This window comes from Leguminivora glycinivorella, chromosome 13 (assembly GCF_023078275.1).
Source record: "Leguminivora glycinivorella isolate SPB_JAAS2020 chromosome 13, LegGlyc_1.1, whole genome shotgun sequence".
In the NCBI taxonomy this organism is placed as follows: Eukaryota; Metazoa; Arthropoda; class Insecta; order Lepidoptera; family Tortricidae; genus Leguminivora; species Leguminivora glycinivorella.
Genome location: NC_062983.1, coordinates 21,937,097 through 21,958,715, shown reverse-complemented (window position 1 = coordinate 21,958,715; position 21,619 = coordinate 21,937,097). Strand labels below are relative to the sequence as shown.

Genomic DNA, 21,619 nt, shown 5'->3' with positions numbered 1-21,619 from the left:
CGACCGCAACGCTCGCCGTCGGTGCGTCCAACCTATACCCTATCGCCTGCTAGTATTTCACTCTCACTCTTACTTCACACTAGTCTTAACGTTACAACTCACCACTCTTGGCACTCTTGTATGAGTGTCAGCCAGCGCCCTTAGCCGCTCGGAACTAGCAGCGAGTTCTTTTTGCCGAGACCTTAATGCTCGGCAGCGGTGTGTCCAATTTCCCTCTCTACTTATATTACTACTCATTTGGTATCTTCACACAACACAAATCTAAACGCTTACCGCTCTCGTGTGTGTGTCAGCCAGCGCCCTTAGCCGCTCGGATCTGGCTGTGAGCTCTCTCCGCCGCGAGCGCAGCGCTCGCCGCCGGTGCGTCCAACCACGCTCTAACGCGCGCCAGTCGCCGGATAACCGCCGACACGCCGCTGCGTATTCGCGCTCCATCGCTTCTCGCTCCTGTACGAATATTAGGTATTGTTAACACTCTTTACATATAATCAAAATAAGAAAATCATGTACCTAAACAGATTCCAGGCTGGTAATAGAGGAGGTACAATACAATCACTCCATCATTCATAGTCAAAAGATATGTATAATAACCGTAATTCTTGAGGTTTCTTAGAAAACATAGGAAGGTGACTTACAATTACCAAAAACACGTGATATATACATATACAATAGGGATGACGACTACATAAAGAAAAATTGCATTCTGTTTAGTCCGTCAGTTAGACGTCCAAAAATACTGAACACAGGTATTTTTCGCTTTTCCTAATTAATGAAAAAATACAACAAAGATAAAGAGCATCAAAGTTCCGGAGTGGGGGCTTGTAACGTCACTTCTAAGTAAAAATTTTACCAAGGCGTGACGTCATGCGAAACTCCAACGCACTGTACCATCGTCATTTTTCGTTTACGAGAAAAAAGAAAAAATACGTGTCTAAAATTCTTTGATAATCTAACTGACGGAATAATTAGTTTTTTTTAGTCGTCTCGCCTATTATCTGACATATGATAATCATACCTCATCGAGCTTTTTCTGTGCTTCAAGTAGCTCCTCCCTCTCTCTGTGCCAGCGTCGTTGCCGCTCTTCTTGCTGCAGAATGAACTGTTGTCTCTCTCGCTCTAACTCAGCGCGCTGAGCTTCTATTCTTTCGCACCGGATCTCACCTTCCAAGTCCCTGCCAAACAAGTTCAGCTATCAGTAAAACAATAAATTAGCTTACGACAAAGTCCAATGTTGGTAACTAGACCAATAATGAGAATTATAACGACCGTGTTGTAAATTGAGCGTTATTTTCCTGCAAAAAGATAGTTGCTACACTTACGATAAGGTAGTATTTAAGTTCTCAGTGCTAGCTGCCAAGTTGGTCGTAGACCAGGATAGCAGAGACAAGCAAGAGAGGCTCATAACAGAGGCGTTGCCCTTCTGTCTCCATACACTAACAACTAAGCCATATTTACTTACGATAAGGTAGTATTTAAGGTCTCAGTGCTAGCTGCCAAGTCAGTTGTGGACCAGGAGAGTAGAGACAAGCGGGAGAGGTTCATGACAGAGGCGTTGCCCTCCTGTCTCCATACAACAAGCCATATTTACTCACGATAGAGTACAGACGCGTTGCCCTCCTGTCTCGATACAACAAGCCATATTTACTCACGATAGAGTAGTGTTCAGGTTCTCAGTGCTAGCTGCCAAGTCAGTTGTGGACCAGGAGAGTATAGATAAGAGAGAGAGGTTCATGACAGACGCGTTGCCCTCCTGTCTCCATACAACAAGCCATATTAACTCACGATAGGGTAGTGTTAAGGTTCTCAGTGCTAGCTGCCAAGTCAGTTGTGGACCAGGAGAGTAGAGACAAGCGGGAGAGGTTCATGACAGACGCGTTGCCCTCCTGTCTCCATACAACAAGCCATATTAACTCACGATAGGGTAGTGTTAAGGTTCTCAGTGCTAGCTGCCAAGTCAGTTGTGGACCAGGAGAGTAGAGATAAGCGGGAGAGGTTCATGACAGACGCGTTGCCCTCCTGTCTCAGTTTAGCTGCCTCTGCGGGGTCGTTGTAGCGGAACATGTTGGTTCGGCCGAGGAGGAGGATGCAACCTGGATACCAACAAAATGAGACACGTTAAAATTAGTTTTATCAAAGTGAATTAATTTTCTCACTGGGGAGATTTTTATAGCTTAAATGGGCAAAGTTTTAAGCGTTTTCATGGTATTGTTGTCTCCAAGATCATTATCACAAGACCACACAAATCTACAAGGTATTCTCAAAAAAAAATCGAAATATATTCCAATGAATTTTGCTCGACAGATGAATTTTTTTCTCGAAAGATAAAGGTACTTAGTATGAATCTTAAATTAGGACCTTAAAGTTGAAATTACACTGGCGCGTATGTAGGTAAACGTAGTATGGCTTGAAAGGATGAAAACGCTCAAGGTTCAAATACGTTTGGGACATGTAAGGACTAAGGAACAGCTTTGGTAGAAAGGTTTTAAATAAATGAACCTTGGCTGAGTTTAGCCGCCTTGTCCAGAAGCACAGTGTTGAGCCAGCAGTGTGCTGAAGGCGCCGGGTGCAGTGTCGCCACACCCTCGTGTAATGTGATCTTGCAGTGTAGGGGCAGCACTCCAGCACCGGATAACACTATGTCTGGTGTCGGGCTGTATTCTTCTGTACCGATTACTGTTTCACCTTCCTGCGAGCAAAATAAAATATTAGCACAAAATAAGTTGATCAAAGGCGTCCTCAGACTTATATTGACCGGGATATAGACCGTGATTACCTTTTTGATTTTTGTCGAGCTCCCGATATTTCGATGCAGTTGCATGCATCATGATCACGGAAAACTACACAACACAGTTTTCCGTGATCATGATGCATGCAAGTGCGTCGAAATATCGAGAGTCTAATGAAAATAACCGTGGATCATTCAAAGGCGTCCTGCCTAACAAGCATGACAGGCATGTCTGCTTGCCTGGCGCGGCATATCTGGGTCTAACGCCACTCCTAAACCACTCTTCCTTAGTCCCGGCGCCTTTTGATCTCGTAATACCTATTCATATGAATCATTTACCTTGAGATGGTACAGAGTAACTCCAGTAGACAGCAGATTGTCATCTATTCCCACTAAATGTGGCATATCGGAGTCTAGTACAACTCCTAAGCCACTCTTTCTTAGTCCCAGCGCCTTCTGTTCTTGTAAGATCTGTTGCGTCTCCCGCCACTTTTCCGTCCATTTCTCTGTGAGGACTTTTTCTTGGGCTTCTTTGCGTTGGAGTGTTGCGAGCACGGCTGGTTCAGCCTCGATGGGATCCTGTAATAAATTGAAGATTAAAAGTATCTGACAAAATAATTCGCGACCAACGACTGACTTTTTTAGTTTAGAAGAAGTCGGCTTATAAACCTCCTGAGGGTTTAGTTTCGATCAAACACTAAAAATAACTAACATGTATGTAGATTATGATGTTTAGGCACTGGTGCCACCGCGAACTAGTGAGCTACGAGCTACCGGCTATAAAAACGAACAAAAGATAATCAGTCCCGTGTAAATAAAAGAGACACGGCGATGTTTATTGTTACTCGCCCAGCGGTGAGCTATCAATATCGCCGTGTCTCTTTTATTTGCACCGGGGTGCTTATCTTTTGTTCGTTTTTATAACTTACTAGCTTGCGGTGGGACCAGTGCATATGGCATGCATCATTTTATTTTAGTTGCGTAGACGTATTGTAGGATTTTTATACATAAAATCACGCCTGTATCCCATAAAGGGGTAGGCAAAGCACATGACACTACTCACGTTTCACCCTTGGTAACTAAGGGGTTGAAAAAACGAAATTGTGACATTGCAGTAACAGTTTCCCAGCCTCTCGCCTACGCCTCAATTTTACCCATATCCCATTCAAGTTTTTATTTCCCATAATTACCGTATCGTGCGATATCTGCGCCCGCAGTTTCACATGAGTTCATCACCAGCCTCCGAGCATTTTGTCAACATTTAAGATGACACACCACACATAATACTTTAGTGCACGCTTGTCGTTCTATTGTCCGTTGTAACACGTGGTCAAACTCATTATAGTTCACTAAAGTCGCAATAAAAAATTGTCAATCACAATTTGATCTACAAAGTCTTTCTTCAAGTATTTATTTTCAATAATTACCGTATCGTGCGATATCTGCGCCCGCAGTTTCTCGATCTCCTCGCGCAGCTCCCGTATAAGTTTGACGTTGGGATCTTCGTTGATAGTCGGCTTATTGATAATATTCTTCGCTCGGTTGGCGTAGCGGAGTGTCGACAGCGTCTCACCGTAGTTGCAGTCAGCGGGGGATATCTGAATATATGTTATGAATTAAACAAACGAATAATTTATATATTTTATGTTTTCGGGTGCAGTGAATAAGTTTTGTATATCATTAATTTTAGTTGGAATGTATTTAAAACCTTTTGAAAAAAGCGCTATTAACATCTCGAATGCTGAGAACAGCTATTGGGCTCGTAACTAGTCACGACACTTATGGCACATCTCGGACACTGGCGATCAAATATATGAAAGAAGCGCGTTCCTAGCACACATTCTAAGCTCGTGTAGGTGAACGCGTACCATGCTTGTATGAGTGAGATATGACAGGTCGGCTGTTCGCGTTTTTGACAGGCAGTAACTGTGAGGTAACCGCGAGGGAGGTTGGGCGGCACTTTCAGCGGGGAGCGGAAGTGGCCATACTGTACGATAGTACTCTTTATTATACTGTGCTTATGGCTGCATGTGGCGTGCTTATGAGTGGGAATTTTATTTATGACTCAATCAATCAATCAATTATTTATTCGTGACAACTACAAAAAATACACAAGTAAAAAAACAGAAACAGCAAATAACAGAAAAGAAATTAAAACATATAAGTTACCACGAAAGCAACATCGCACCCCCCCGACTGAGAAGGGAAGAGGCTCTTATCAGAGAAACCCACAAACTATTAGCCAGAGTGGATCTCCCCGGGCGCCAAGATTTCCTTAACCAAGGTTACCACCGACTCAAATCTCGTCACCCACCTTTTAAGCTGGCTAGGGCTCTAATAGAATCCAGTCGTAGTCTTAACGAAAAATGGGTTTCTGACTGGCAGTTAAAGACGGACGGTTCTGTGAGTAGCCTTGTCTCACCCGGTGCAAAATTGAAGGGGTTTAATCTCCCGCGTCATGAATGGTGCAAACTAAACAGAATGCGGACAGGGTTCGGCCGTACTGCCCATTTCAAACACCTTTGTGGCTGGATTGATTCGCCTAGATGTGACTGTGGCGCCGAATCGCAAACTGTTCAACACATAGTTCAGGAGTGCCCCCTCAGAGCCTACCCAGGAAGTCCCGACGACCTGATCTCACTTACTCCTGACGCAGCTCAATGGCTGAGAACCTTGGACATCAATTTGTGACATACTTTTCATGATATAAAATACTGTATACCTGTGAACCTATTTATGCCATACGATTAAATAAATAAAATAACCACGAAATGGTCCCGACTCAGCATAAATGCTAACCCGAGGTTCAGCGCTGGTCTTCCGTCGGGACCATTTTGTTGGTCACGAACGCAGCTGTACGACGCGGACATGTGACTCAAAGCGTTCAAAGGGTTAAGAATTGTCGTTATTGTTATTGTTGACAAACATTTTACTCACAGCGGCAATCATTATAGTCTTGGAATTTCCTCCCAAGGAATCCTTCAGGAGCCAAGTTAGAACCGAGTCTCTGTACGGAATGAACACCTTCTTCGCTCCTTTTTGATTTCGATCTAGAATAAAAAATAAAAACATATTATTTGTGCCGTTTGTATATCCGAGGTCTTTATAGAGAGAGTACGTCGCAGACGTCGCATCGAACCGATAGATGGCGCCATCGTTCGTTGTAAGTCGCTCCGGCGTCTCACCGCCGCGATGTTGGTAGTCCCGTTTTTCCCCACCTGCAACACAAGGCCCCCCGCGCCCCGACTCGCCACCAGCCACCCTCATTGTTTCGTCGAACGCCGAAGTGACCGGTTGTCGCGTATTCCGTTCGAACATTTTTACAGCATGGTGTCTCGAAATTAATCTTTTAGTTTCTATTTCCTTGTTATTTCTGGTCAAACCAGAGTTATTCGTGTTTTTATTTAAAAAGTGGCTTATAACGTTTCGGAATTATGAAATTTTTCAATTTCATCCGTCAATTCTTTCCTCCCTTTTAATTTGCGCTCGTTCGTCTTGAATAATGAGATATATTATGCCTCGCTAGCGATCATTATTCGTCTTTCGGGGTTCTCACTATAGAAATGAACGAGCGGTGCTTTATGATTCTACCCACTTTTTTGTAAGAAAGTTCCATGCTGCAAAAATCGTTACCGTTAATCAGTTTTCTTTTTAAACTATTCGCATTTCCGAGACTAAAGTAGGAAGTGTTATCCGCGTATTAAAAGGCGACCTGCGGGCTGCGGCGGCGGCGGCGGCGGGCGCGGTGGAGGAATACCGCGCTCCAAGGAGGTTTGAATTTCTCCGACGAATGGGTGAGCGGATTCATATTATTTTAGAAAGAATTCCGATTCGGTGCGGAGGCCCCAAGCCACGTGTCGACGCCGAAACTTACTGTAGCGCTGCGATAGCGCCGCTGACCGCGGCAGTGTTGTCCGCGCGTCGGCGCCGCCGAGGTTACGTAGAAGTTGCCTCCTCGTTAACGATGGCCATCTCTGCGGTGCCGCCGAACAACGTTGTGGCCGCCGCATAGGCGTCGCGTGCGACGCTGTAAGTATGTCTGCTGCTGCCCCGACGCGAGCGCCGTGCCGTTAGTGATCAGTCGTCAATACGCAGGCTACCAGCGCGGCCACCTTCTGCCCCCGCCACAACGCCGCGAGCCTGCTGAAGCTGTCCACCAGTATCGCTGGCCGCCACGCTTATGCTGGCGCCTCGATGGTGATGCAGAGCGTTCGTCTGCCGTGACCACGCCGCGATCCTGCTGAAGCTGTCCACCAGTATCGCTGGCCGCCACGCTTATGCTGGCGCCTCGATGGTGACGATGCAGAGCGTTCGTCTGCCGTGACAACGCCGCGATCCTGCTGAAGCTGTCCACCAGTATCGCTGGCCGCCACGCTTATGCTGGCGCCTCGATGGTGACGATGCAGAGCGTTCGTCTGCCGTGACAACACCGCGATCCTGCTGAAGCTGTCCACCAGTATCGCTGGCCGCCACGCTTATGCTGGCGCCTCGATGGTGATGCAGAGCGTGCGTCTGCCTTGACAACGCCGCGAGCCTGCTGAAGCTGTCCACCAATATCGCTGGCCGCCACGCTTATGCTGGCGCCTCGATGGTGATGCAGAGCGTGCGTCTGCCTTGACAACGCCGCGAGCCTGCTGAAGCTGTCCACCAATATCGCTGGCCGCCACGCTTATGCTGGCGCCTCGATGGTGATGCAGAGCGTTCGTCTGCCGTGACAACGCCGCGATCCTGCTGACCTGCTGTAGCTGTCCACCAGTATCGCTGGCCGCCACGCTTATGCTGGCGCCTCGATGGTGATGCAGCGAGCTCATCTGCCGTGACAACGCCGCGATCCTGCTGAAGCTGTCCACCAGTATCGCTGACCGCCACGCTTATGCTGGCGCCTCGATGGTGATGTAGAGCGTTCATATGCCGTGACAACGACGCGAGACGCGACCCTGCCGAAGCTGTCCACCAGTATTGCTGGCCGCCACGCTTATGCTGGCGCCTCAGTGGTGATGCGGAGCGTAATACTGTTAACCGCTGCACAGGCGTCGCAATCCTTCTGCTGCGTCTGCCGTGACAACGCCGCAAGCTACTTGAAGTTTTCCACCGGTGTCGTCGGCCGACACGCTCATGCTGGCGCCTTGATGTCGCCTCGATCGCACGAGGTAAGATTGTAGACGCGGCGACCTTCATCGCGCCACCGAGCGCAATACTGCGGCTACCGCGAAGGCGTCGCTAATTTTCCTGCCGCGTTTGCCGTGACGACGCCGCGAACTCTGTTGATGCTGTTCACCGATGTAGCTGACTGCCACGCTTGCGCCGGTGCCTCCCGCGCTGACGGCGGCCACCTCGAGAAGGCCACCGAGCACGATACTGCGTGACGCGACAGGGCATCGAGACGCCTTTCGAGCTGACGACGGCCGTCTCAATCTCACCGCCGAACATAACAGCGTCTGCTGCAGTGACAAGCTGGTAAGATTGCTGATGTGGGCCCTTGGTGCTGCTAGCCGCCACGCTGATAACGCCCGTCGCGCCTAAGATGTCACGCTCACCGCGAACACTGTCTTCCCCTACAATGGTGCCACGACCACGACTATCCAGGCTCCGTCTGCTACGGTATCGTTGCAGACTCTGTTGCTGACCAGGCTGATACTACCCTCCAATGTGACGCCGGGCGCCGCTATCAGCTGACATCCCGTACACTATGGTATCCACTCTTCTCTTTCCAGTTCCCGTGAAACCGTTCCCACTCTATTTTGACCAAGGACTCCTCCGTCGCCGAAGTGAGAACAGATAAATTCTAAAGATGCTACGTCCTAACGTGGTTTGGACACCCATAGTTGAACGAGGTAAGACGTCAATAACCGGACGAGGAGCCGCACTGCTGCGAGGGTGTCCTGACGATGTTCGCGAGCTATCTAATCGGAGAGGCGCCTCGCGAGAAGACCCTGTGATTCCTGTACATCGCTCATTGTGTAGGTCAAAGACATCGTAAAGGTTTGCGAAAAAAAAAAAAAATCCCTTTCAGAATGTCCAGATCTGAATTCGAGCCAGCGTCCTGCATCCTGAGCGTGCGTCTGTTTACCGGGCGGACACCAAAACCGATCGGCAATCTGGCCGCGGGGGTTCCAAGTACACGATGATTTCCCGGAGGCTTGTGGCGCCCCCTGTCCATTCGAGAGATTAACTTATTCGCCGAGCCTCTAATAAACAAATTGGGAAAAATAAACCTGCTTCGCCTTAGTGAACTTCAGATTCCAGCTCAAAGCGAAAGGGGCCAGGAACTCAGGAGTACTTCAGTAGTTATCATCTGGCTCGACTATACTCAATTGATATAGTGCTTGATTCGATCGTAGAACCTGATTTCATAAATTTCACAACTTTCGTGGTCTACAGAGGAAGGTTGCACCGCTGTAGTTTCCAGCATTACCTCGTACAGCTGCCGATAGCTGTAGGCCAATCGCCCCTGTTTTGCTTGCATCTGCAGCCCGATAAGACCTTCAATAATCGGAACATTGTACGAACTAAAGCTCTTCCGATGGAGAATAATCTTCAACAGGCGGTGGCGCTGGCGACTGAAGTGACATGCAGTCGGATTAAGGTTCGCATAGCACTATATGCTATGCACAGTTCAGTTGTATGTTATGTTATGCTGTACGATGGCAGGACTACATCTCTTCTGTTACGAGTAACTACGACAGTAACTGCTGACTCCAACAGACTGTCGTACGAGGTCAGTATGCACCCCCTGGGAGCCAAGTAAGTGACCTTCGGTGACCTCGCCTTCTTCTGCTTCGCCCGTCATCGTACCTCTTCGTCTGCGAGAGCCCTGCATTACGCCGTACAACGGTACGTATTAAGCCTCCGCCACACATAAAGCGCATTCCGCTTCGCTAACGCTACGCTATCAGCGCGCTGAATGCGCGTGCATTCCGCTCGCGTCCCGCGCGCGTTGCGCTCGCTATCAGCGCTCGTTCGTTCCCGCTAGCGCCCACTGGGCGCAACGCCAGCGTTAGTGCGGTGCACCGCCATTATTGCGCTCCGCCTACGCTCTTAAAGCGCGCATGTGTGGCGGTGTTAAATTCACCCCTTGACCTGCTACCACGACGTGTTCAGCAACCACCAGCGATGCGACACGGACGTCTCCACCTCTCAGTCTACTCTGTCGACCTTCATTGCACGAAGTAGAAATCCGTCGCATCGGGTTTTGGATTAGGTAATGGATTACCCTAAGAGTCAATGACTGACTTAAAGAAATCGACTGATACCTCCGTTCAGTGTAGTAGCAATCGACAGCGCTCGTACTTTTCATCTTCTAGGCTAGTTTTACCGAGCGATCGGTATCCTCAAATGCCCTCACTAAAAAGAGTTCAGAGTTCAGGAGTCTCGCTTGCAACCGCGCTCGCTTGACGCGAAATAGTCTGATCGAAAATACCAGTATTGTAACAAATAGCCCTTGGGCGCGTGAGTGATGACCTTTTTCTGTGTTTGATATGGACGGAAGACGTTGGACTTTAAATAGTCATATCAAAGCTAATATTGATTTAGATAATTTTTACGAAGGGTTGACAAAAGCAGTATCAATTACGTTACCCTGCTACAGTACAGATAGTTACACTACTTTTACAGTTAATTTCCACACTTTGTGTCTGAAATTGGGTTTATAACCTGATAAAATAACGTGTCTGTTAATAATAATAGTGTATCTAAGGTTTTTGTATCTTGTTCAAGTCAGCCTCGCCTACATCTTTTTTTGGTTTTGATCTGCGATGTATAATAATGTCATTTCTCTAACTATTTGCTGACTAAAGCTAAACGTCAACACGAAAATCTCTTTATGCGTTTCTGGCACCGAGATATTCGCGGATCGAAGGCTATTTCGACTGATACATCTGTCAAATCGGTTCAACTGATTCACTTATTCTTCTATGCTATGCCAATAGGGCTACCAAAGGGTTGCGCGCCAGCTGACTCGCCACCAGGAGATAATAAACAGGTCTCTATAAAGACCTCGGATATACAAACGGCACAAATAATATAAAAATTTTACCTTCCAATAAAATTTGTATTATTTTGCCTGGTATATCCGAGGTCTGAGTGATGCCTTCCTGGTAGGCTTAATATACCGTCGGCACTTCTCCTCAACAATGAGGGTAGGGAGGGGTAGGTAGGGAGGGGAGGGGCTGGTGGCGAGTCGGGGCGCGGGGGGCCTTGTGTTGCAGGTGGGGAAAAACGGGACTACCAACATCGCGGCGGTGAGACGCCGGAGCGACTTACAACGAACGATGGCGCCATCTATCGGTCCGATGCGACGTCTGCGACGTACTCTCTCTATAAAGACCTCGGATATACCAGGCAAAATAATACAAATTTTATTGGAAGGTAAAATTTTTATATTTAAATTAAATTACATTAAATGACTGTCTTCTCTGAGGCTAGGTCAGCTTAAATCACATTTAAATTTATTTTTTATTTGCTATATCTTTGAATAATGGACGTAGTTACGCAGAAACGTTCCAATCCACATGAAATTGTCATTAAGTTTTAGACCTTGTATGAAAAACAAAAGTCTTTCATTTCAATGACAATTTCAGATGGATTGGAACGTTTCTGCGTAACTACGTCCAATTAATGAATGATTTCTTACTTACATCATTTTTACTTGAAACTCAGATTCAAAAGTTTGAATCATCATAAATGTCCGGTGGACATTGTCCACCCCACTTTTTTTGTAACATGGGTATTTTTACGCGATTCATACTCAGAATCAAGAGCTCTTTCGATCCTGATAGGAGAAAAAAAATGTCCCAAGATTTCCATACATTTTTTCGAACCTTCCATTCCGTTACCGCCATACAAAATGTATGAAAAAATGGTAACGGAATGGGAAAAAACCTTGGGACACTTTTTTTTCTCCTATTACGATTGAAAGAGCTCGCGATTCTGAGTGGAAAGCACATAAAAATTTCCAAATCCAAAAAAAAAGTGGGGTGGACAACTTTGGAAAAAAATGGCCCAAATATACAATTTTTGGTAAAGGTTGCCTCTGAACAATTCTACAAATATCGTTTACAATATTTTTCATTGAAAAATAAACGTTTACATACAAAAACAAAGTTTACTTACTTTCTACAGGCTGCTGGCTAGACTCCGCAAGTGCGGAGATGACGGACCCCAACGTGACGAGAGATTTATTGATATGCGCACCCTCCACGAGGCGCTGCCCTGTCGCTCCCGTCGCATCTGCTCGCTCACTGGAAAACAAACCTTAAGTAAATAGACTGAATGTTTAGAGTAGAAAAGGAAGCATTTTGTCCTAACAGCCGGCTATAGGTACTGTGTCGCTTATAACTCACTAACATATTCATAGCGTATTGGACTTTATATTGTTGCAAGAAAGTTTACGAAGGCTCAGGTAACTATGAGGACAATAGCATACCTACTGTATTTTCTATGATCGCCAATGACCCCTTGTGTATTCTAGGGCTTATTTTATTGAAAATTCGTTCTAGGTAGTTGTCATTGTAAAAAAAATACCTAAACTATTTTTTCTACCTACATACAAACCTGCCAGCCAAGTCCACTAGATGCACTTTAGATAGTTTCACTGGGCATGTTGTTGTGCCGTAGATAGCTGGCCTGCACGAAGGTGATGGTGCATATGTGCGAGCAAGACACAAACATCAGTCTGTCTCAGTCTAGTACTGACCTGCCAGCCAAGTCCACCAGATGCACTTTAAACACGGTTTCACTGGGCATGTTATTGTGCAGTAGATAGCTGGCCTGCACGAAGGTGATGGTGCATATGTGCGAGCAAGACACAAACATCAGTCTGTCTCAGTCTAGTACTGACCTGCCAGCCAAGTCCACCAGATGCACTTTAGAAACGGTTTCACTGGGCATGTTATTGTGCCTTAGATAGCTGGCCTGCACGAAGGTGATAGTGAATATGGCGTGTGAGCGAGACGACACATCGTTCATCTGTGTGGAGGCCGTGGTTCGGTGGAGGTTTCCTCGGTGCATGCATTCCTGAAAGAAAAAAAATCAAATTATTCTATATTCAGATAACTTTTCATTAGAAAATTGTACACTCCTTTTCGCTGTGCACTTATTTCTAAGGAGGGTTCGGAGTGCCGATAACTCAAACTCATGTCTGTATTATACTACGAATGTGTGACGTATTAGGTACCTTAAATACTCATTATTACTCACTACACTATACGCTTTATGGTTAGGCCGATATTCCACTATCATAGAAATATGTTCATAGGCAACATGCCGAAGCCGTCCTTTTTCTTCACTTAAGAGAAAAAGGGAGCTACAGACCTAAGATCATATATTTATGATAGTGTACTTTCGGCTTTAGATTGAAAAGACCTAAAATATTAAAAGTAAATATTACCTGTATATCATCATAGTCTGACACCAGATGCCGAGACAGGTCTTGAACATAAGGCCCGAGTTTCGGATGCTCGCGCACCCGCAAAGAATGTCCCGCATCCGATGCCAGCAAGTCCTGCAATACATGTAGATAGGTAGAGTAGGCTTTTACACAAGTTAGAAAGTCACGTGTTTTATAATCCTTTGAGGAAATGTATAGGTCCTAAGAGCGTTCCTTGTGAGACTCCAGGTGAAAATGCTTGTAATGTGATATGCAATAAATGATTCTATTCTATTCTATTCTAAAAATCGAAATAGGTTAGGTTCAGAATGCGACTAAATACCATTTTCTGTTCAAATATAAAGTATATGTCTAAGCGTCTCTCGATAATAGCTTGATAGACAAGATCAAATGCTTTCGTAAAGTCTGTCGTTGAAGATAGGCTAGTTGGAGAAGTTGTGATGCGACTGTTTTTACTAAATGGATGACATCTCGAGCGAGAACAACTAAAATTAATTGAGTAACCTGTGTAAAATAATTTACCATGATCCAGAAGTAGAAGTATACAAGGAAGCCGAAAGCACTAAAGGAGGCATTTAGCAACCAAGTAGCGCTAGATTTCGTAAAGGAGCTAGAGTAGCGCCTACCTCTTATAGGCGCAATAGTTGCCGACTTGCGGAAGATGCCAAGCATAACTATCTCTAACTAAAACCCCCCCGAGGAACCATTGATTAAATGCTGTGTAGAAGTATTACGCACCTTGACGCGCTCATTGTAGATCTCGAGGTAGCTGACCTCCGTGCGGTAGGAGGCGCCGGACTCCTTGCCCGCGGCGACACGCGAGAAAAGTTGCCGGCAGATGCGGGGGATGAGGCCTTGGTACTCCTGTGGGAAAAAAGCAGCATTCACTTATTTCAATCTATCCAATAAACATCTCGGTTCGAGTCCCATTAGCAAAATACCCAGTTTACAAATTGTTAATGTGTTTTTTTTAAAGTGCCATAATAAAAGGCCCACACTTTGACATTTTAAACGGCGTGACATGTTTGTAAAATAAGTTTTCTCTCTCATTTACTCAAAGGTTAACTGGAAGAGATCCCTCAAAGGGATAAGTTCGCCTTTGTACTTCACATCTCAATGTATGCTTTTTTTAAATGTGTTTTTGTACAATAAAGAGTTACTACTACTACTACTACTAAAATAAATAAATTATTATTATAGGACATTCTTACACAGATTGACTGAGGCCCACGGTAAGCTCAAGAAGGCTTGTCAGTTGAAGGGTTGATCAGTGTAATATGAGTGCTTACTACGAGTATATTTCCTGTTCATGTAAATTCCGAAATCGAACATACTGATCGCACTCAATTTATCAAAGGCATCAACAGATGGCAAAACTTATACTAAATCGGCGATAAATCCAAGTCGAAATTCCAAGAGATATCGAGAAACGCGGTAATTTTCTCGTACACTACGGCCAGTTGTTTTGGGAAATTTGTACTTAGTAATTTGTATTTGTACTGAAGCAAGCTAACAAACCTGTACTGTTTACGTGTTGATTTAATGTGACAACCGTCAAAAACTTATACAGGGTGGTGCTTTACTATGATTTATCCTGAAAGTATATTGTTATTTAATTAATTTTAAATCAATTTGTTATCATTTTAAAGCTAGGTTAAACAAAACAAAAAGGCATTAAAATTTTATAATTTTATTGTAGGTGACAACCCTAACTACCGCTATAAAGTTACTATTTACATTTGCACAGTATGACACATGTCACTTCACTTACCTAAAATATTATCACTATTTACATGCGATGTTCGAAAGTACCACCATGTCTGATTATGCACGCTGCTGCCCGTGCTCGCGTATGTCGGTGTACCTGCGACAACATTTGGGTGTGGATGTTTCTCCTACGAAGGGTTTCAAAGGCAACCGTAAGCCTATGCCTCATCTCTTCTGCGGTGTTACACTCTTCTTTGTATACCATATCTTTTACAGTACCCCACAGAAAGAAATCGAGTGGCGTCAGGTCCGGAGATCTAGGTGGCCAACGGCGTGGTCCAAATCGCCCAATCCACTGATTTCCGAAAAGCTCAGTAAGTTTCAATCGAACTTCATGTGTGGAATGGGCTGGTGCTCCATCTTGTTGGTACCAGATAAGTCGTCTTTCGGCCAATGGCAAATCTTCGAGATAGTCGTAAAGTTCCGTATCTAAAAGGTTCATGTATCCCGCTCTGTTGAGGGTTGGTGGTAAAAACACAGGCCCTATAATGGTGTCTCCGTGAATTGCCGCCCAAACGTTCACTGACCAACGATACTGGTGTCCTGTATAACGATACGCGAATGGGTTTTCTTCAGCGTAGATATGCTCATTACGGCGGTTCCACATTCCGTTTCGTGTGAATAAACTCTCGTCGGTCCAGATTACGCGTTTGAGAAACTCTCCATCGTCCGCCAACCTTTCCAAAAGCCACCGGCAATATGCTTCCCGGACAGGGCAGTCTCTTGGAAGCAAAGCCTGAACCCTTTGAATTTTGTACGGGTGACGGCCGGCACGTTTTAATATTCGTAGTATTTTTGTATGGTTCGTTCCAAAATGTAGGCTCGCCTGTCTCGAACTAGCTCTTGGATTTCGATCGAAGTATTGCAGTACCCTCTCTTCAAATTGTACAGCGTGCTGCACAACGCGTCCACCGCGTTGGTCATCCTGCCCCGTTCGTGGTACGATGTTTCTATTGTTGGCAACACGATCAATAGCACGCATAATTGTCATATGTCCTGTAGGATGAGGTGGTGGGTACCTATTTCGGTACTGGCGTAAGGCCTCGGCGGCATTGTAATTGCACTCTGCGTACAAGAAAAGCAAATTTAAATAACCTCTACCATTTAATTGAGGCATTTTGAAATAATTTTTAGCACGATATGAAATTTTTGCCAATGACAATGTCAAATTGTATTCAATCAATCGTCAAGCACAAAACTGGCCAGTATCATTGTCTTAAAACAATGTTTATGTAAAAAGTTTCGTTGCTACACGATAGTTGCGTTACCTACTCTGGTTAAATATTCTTAGCGAAGATATTTCACTATTAAAACATTAGATTAACTTACCGATGGATATTTAACAGTGTTATTAGAAAAAAAAAGATGATTTTCTTTGCCTGTAGTTAAAAAGAGTAACTTCCTTGCCAAACTTTGGTTGGCATAACCTTTTTGTTTATTATTTATGATCGGCAATCTAGACCTGTCAAATCATACATTTATTTAGCAGTGACACGTAATTGTCATTTTATTTATGTTTAGTACAAAAGGTCATTGAACTTAAATACATCAGGTCATCGCCCGATCAACGTTCTAGGGTTGAAACAGGTGGATTTATGCACTAAATTTTAACAAGCTTTATCTCGTAAACGGAAAAGAATATTAACATAGTTTATTGGGAAATTATAATGCTCCTAGGGTGAACAATGTCCTGTTTAAGTAAAAGATCGTCGTTCTGTTCCACCCGTATACCTAGGAACTTTACGATGTGCCGGCTCTTAAATGATTAGCAGAGGGTTGGCACATGGTATACGCGACAGTATCTCACCGTACTGAAGCAAGCTAACAAACCTGTACTGTTTACGTGTTGATTTAATGTGACAACCGTCAAAAACTTATATACCTAGGAACTTTACGATGTGCCGGCTCTTAAATGATTAGCAGAGGGTTGGCACATGGTATACGCGACAGTATCTCACCGCAACATAGATCATACGTCTTTTTCTGATTCCAAATCCACAGCGCAGGCTTCGTCAAACACGTAGGTAGGTACAAAATGGCATCCGCAACAAACTTCGTCCAAACTAAATCACTAATAATGCTTCGCCAAAAGTACATGTACATGATAAAATCCGCAACAAGCTTTGTCCAAACGCCTAGCAATACCTACACGCTCCCATTAATCCCCAAGACGACATGTGCTCGGTGCAAAAGGTGGCTGCTGCTGTTTTTCTGATTGTATTAATGACATAACAAAGGGTAGTCTGTAGTCTCTCGACAAATGCAACTTGAAATGTGTGTGGTCGTTAATAATTCGAAAATAGTATTTGCAAAACCAGGGCCACCATATTGATATTATGTATACCATACTTTACAAACTTCCCACACTGAAGTACTACGAAATTCGTGAGAGACCTCCTTATCGGAACAATAAAATTGACGTGTGTTTTCAGTGTTTTTTATGAGATAATAAATTCACTGTCACATTGCCGTCACTAATGCTTCTTTAACGACCTAACGCGATAACATTGAATACTATTATCACTTTCGAATTTATTTACAAAATATATTAAGTTTCTAATGTCCTCTTTGGTTTTGCATTTACTGTCAACCAATTTGAAACCTAGGCCACTGTAGAACCTTTTCACAGTCAACGTCAAAAGTGACTTCTATGGCCAATAATGCACGGTGTCAATAAGACAGGGTTCTAGAGTGGCCTATGATTCAAATTGGTTGACGGTACAATATAACTGTCTGAAATTTGGCGTCAGTTTTATATTTGTTAAGTTTTTGACACATACTGAAATCATATAATATCTCATAGAAGTCATAGATAGTCGAAAATTTACTTCGTAGACATTGGGATGGCAGGTGAACTTAAATCAGTGGGAATGTTTGTCTCATAACAACAATTATTAATTTATTAATTTTAAACAACATTATCTATACAATAACACGATTGGCTGATAAGATAGCACACTACATAATATCAATACGAGTGAATGTATAACACAAACACAAGGACACGATAAATGAGTCACGACAGTCGGATTTGATCCGAGAACATGAGATCAAGATTTAGCACTTAACTTCGCAACAATGCGGAACATTTTTTGTTGAGGTTCTACAATACATTGACTACATTTTAAACTCTACCTACGCGACTTAGACTCCACTCGCGATTAACTACACGTCATCATCATCATCCTCCTTGCGTTATCCCGGCATTTGCCGATTAACTACACGTATTAGTCGATAAAAACTTAGCCATTTTCATCCATTAGCTAAGAGTTGAATTTCATCATATAACTAAATTATTAATTGCACTCTACCACTACCTGTGTTTATAATATTAAGTTTACACTTAAAAACATTTAACAGTTTTGGCAGACCATTTTATTTAAATGTATAAGCACCAAATAAAACTCAAGAAACCTAAACCTATGTTCTCATGTTGTATAAAATGTCTATAGTTTAATTTTTTTACGCATTTAAGGGAATATAGAATAGAATAGAATAATTTATTGAAAAAACCTTATTGCTAATGTTACATTTATGCGTATAAATGCTAACTAGTGCCTATGTCAAATCTTGAGATTAGTTGTCAAAGCGGACCCCAGGCTCCCACAAGTCGTGGCGAATGCCGGGATAACGCAAGTAGAATGATGATGATGATGATGATAATGATACATGCTAGACTGTATTAACCTAGTATTTACTATAACCCATGTTTTAAGTTTTCGAGATAAATCACTGGGATATCAAATTACCACTAGGAACACTCTTGACTGACCATAAATACCTTCTTACATCTCTGCAAATAGGTTTGAAATTGTCACTCACAGTGTTGACATACATAATACTGGTATAACATACAAGTCAGCCTTGACCTAGTTGCAGGGGACAGCCTTACCGGAAGGCAATTAACAGGTTAAGTAATCCGGTGTGACCGGTATTAGTGGCATTTCCGCAAATGTTCAACTGGGTTCAGTGACCTGAGGCGTAAGTGCAAATTATCTTGCGTAATGTGTAAGTGAGACTACTGGACGAGAAAATAGACGTTTAATATACCTAAGACATGTGCACTAACTACCTATGTAAGTACTTATGTTCTGTCTTCCGGTTCGCAATCTCTACAACTTCTAAAATTCATGATTTCGAATGATTTTGGGAAACGACAACGCCAGAGAAGACTTTGGTGTCCGAGGTCAAGATTCTTTTGGAATCGTCACCAAACAACAATGAGTAGGTATCTGACACTTTAGCACAACCTCCCTTGTCGCGCGCGAGTCCATACTTCAAACGCGACTTCAAGTATGGACTCGCGCGCGACAAGGCAGGTTGTGCTAGAGGGGCTGTTGCCCATTTTCTGGAGTTGGTTCGCCAATTTGATACTTTTACACCAGCGTTTTTCAAACTGTCTCCTCCTAGGGACATTACTTAAACTTTACGCTATCGTACGGGGGGCGTGGACAATTACCTAATTTTAGGAGGTGTGCTTAAAAATAGTTTGGGAACCCCTGTTATACACTGTCGATTTCTCGAGCTGAGTTATCAATTAGGCATTTTCAGTTTTTACAAAGTTTGAAAGATTTAGGGCCCCCGCACATCTAGCGTCTCGAGAGCGTAGCGTCGGGCCAACTGTATGGAAAAAGATGCCGTGTCGACGTCGCGTCGACGCGGCGTCAGGCTTTGCCATACAGTTGGAGCGACGCTATGCTCGCGAGACGTTAGATGTGGGGGGGGCTTAGTCGTAGATATCCCTTTTGGTACACGACACGACGTTTCGTTTCAGAATGATCTGCTGCTGATTATTGAATGGTGGCATACTCTTTTGTGTAGGTTTCTTTTTAATAAAAGATACATTGAGTAGGTAGGTACTTACAGGCGAGCCCATCATGGTGAAAGTCTTGCCGCTGCCAGTCTGCCCATAAGCGAAGACACACGCGTTGTATCCCTCGAACGCGCTGTCGATAACGTCCAGGCCCAGGTCCGAGAACACCTGTAATAATAGCGTTTAACTACAATACCAGACTTTAAGTAATCTTCTCAGCGAGTTAGTGTTTATTTTTAACCCCCGACGCAAAAACGACGGGGTGTTATAAGTTTGACGTGTCTGTGTGTGTGTCTGTCTGTCGTAGCTCCCGAACGAATGAAGCGATTTAAGTTTAGTTTTTTTTGTTTGAAAGCTGAATAAGTCGGAAGTGTTGTTAGCCATGTTAGCCATGACGACCGGTCTGACGCAGTCGGTAGTGACCCTGCCTGCTACGCCGCGGTCCCGGGTTCGAATCCCGGTAAGGGCATTTATTTGTGTGATGAGCACAGATATTTGTACCTGAGTCATGGATGTTTTCTATGTATATAAGTATTTATATATTATATATATCGTTGTCTGAGTACCCACAACACAAGCCTTCTTGAGCTTACCGTGGGCCTCAGTCAGTCTGTGTAATAATATCATATAATATTTATTTATTTATTATTATGTTTCATGAAAATCGGTCCACTATGTCGCGGTGGGGGTTTTTTCAAAATTTTATTATAATTTTGTGATTAGGTTACTTATTATATTATGCCTTTGAAAAGTCGCGGATTATGAGAAAACCGATATTTTTTTCTCTTTCCGCAGAGGCTTTGACTCTTGAAAGCACTAGGCCTATCTCCGATATAGGCGTGAGGTGTCATGGTGTGCCTTATCGAAATGTACGAAGGTTGATATTAAGCTGCGAGCTGTAAGAATGAAATACGTCTTACTGGTAAACATCATGAATTCACGTTTGGGGTTATCATCAATAACAATTTTACTGAAAAAGTAATTACATACATACATACAATCACGCCTGTATCCCATAAAGGGGTAGGCAGAGCACATGAAACTACTAAAGTGCAGTAATTACATATGTCTTTAATTTATTAATTATACAACTATAGTTTTTGCCAAATGGAAAGAGTCATTTTGCAAATAAATAAATCTGTTCAGTATTAACCTTTTGCGAGCAGGATGTTTTGCAGACGGGGCATTTTGAAATAGAGTCATAGAAAGGACGATTAGTGAAGGTGAAAGGTTACTTTGCATTTTGCATTATACTTCACAGGTTATGTACCCTGAGCAAAGTTCATCGCAGTTTTTACAATGGTATTTTTTACTTCTATTTAAATATTAAAGCCATTCTAGTTCAGTCGTGAATGACGTGAATTTAACAAAAGGTCGGTATTCGCATGCATTCACACAATGAGTCGACCTTGATTCATTTCGATAAAGCATGTCTGCATACGCGCAGCTGAGCAATTATTACGACAAAATTTCATCTTTCACTATACATAAGAATAATTAAGAATAAGAATAATTTATTTACCAAGAAAAGGAATAGCTACAATTTTATCATTTACTGTGACTTCCACACTAGGCAAAGCCTGTTTCGCGGAAGGCCGGTTACTTAAGATAGGTTAACAAAAATATTTCGGCTATTGACATACATTAAAAAAGGAAAATCAAAAATGAAATGCTAAATGTAACAAAATCTAACAATTTGGGACTATACAATTTTATAAAAGCTAATTAATACATTTTTTGTACGATTTTTAGACTTTAGGCTACAATCTCTAAGCATTCAGTATAATAATAAATGAGTGTTGATTTTGTGTAAATGTGCAGTGTATAAGTGTGAGTGTAAAAAAATAAATAAATAACAGAAACAACAGAAACAGAAGGATACTAGGTCATCCATTTTAAGACCTCTTCAGCCTGATCATAGTTCATG

At 43.5% G+C, this 21,619-nt stretch overlaps 1 protein-coding gene across 1 annotated transcript in view; it reads right to left on the bottom strand.

The window, feature by feature from the left end:
* LOC125232443 (kinesin-like protein Klp98A) overlaps window positions 1–21,619 on the bottom strand; it is a 76,029-nt gene that overhangs the window by 46,109 nt on the left and 8,301 nt on the right. Inside the window, exons 4-15 of the mRNA XM_048138101.1 lie at window positions 19,744–19,860; window positions 13,851–13,976; window positions 13,113–13,226; window positions 12,564–12,739; window positions 11,837–11,964; window positions 5,663–5,775; window positions 4,153–4,323; window positions 3,065–3,304; window positions 2,497–2,686; window positions 1,916–2,090; window positions 1,016–1,172; window positions 274–447 (exon numbers count right to left, since the gene is read on the bottom strand). Coding sequence (XP_047994058.1) covers window positions 274–447; window positions 1,016–1,172; window positions 1,916–2,090; window positions 2,497–2,686; window positions 3,065–3,304; window positions 4,153–4,323; window positions 5,663–5,775; window positions 11,837–11,964; window positions 12,564–12,739; window positions 13,113–13,226; window positions 13,851–13,976; window positions 19,744–19,860 — 1,881 coding nt within the window. The remainder of the gene's footprint in view (window positions 1–273; window positions 448–1,015; window positions 1,173–1,915; window positions 2,091–2,496; window positions 2,687–3,064; window positions 3,305–4,152; window positions 4,324–5,662; window positions 5,776–11,836; window positions 11,965–12,563; window positions 12,740–13,112; window positions 13,227–13,850; window positions 13,977–19,743; window positions 19,861–21,619) is intronic.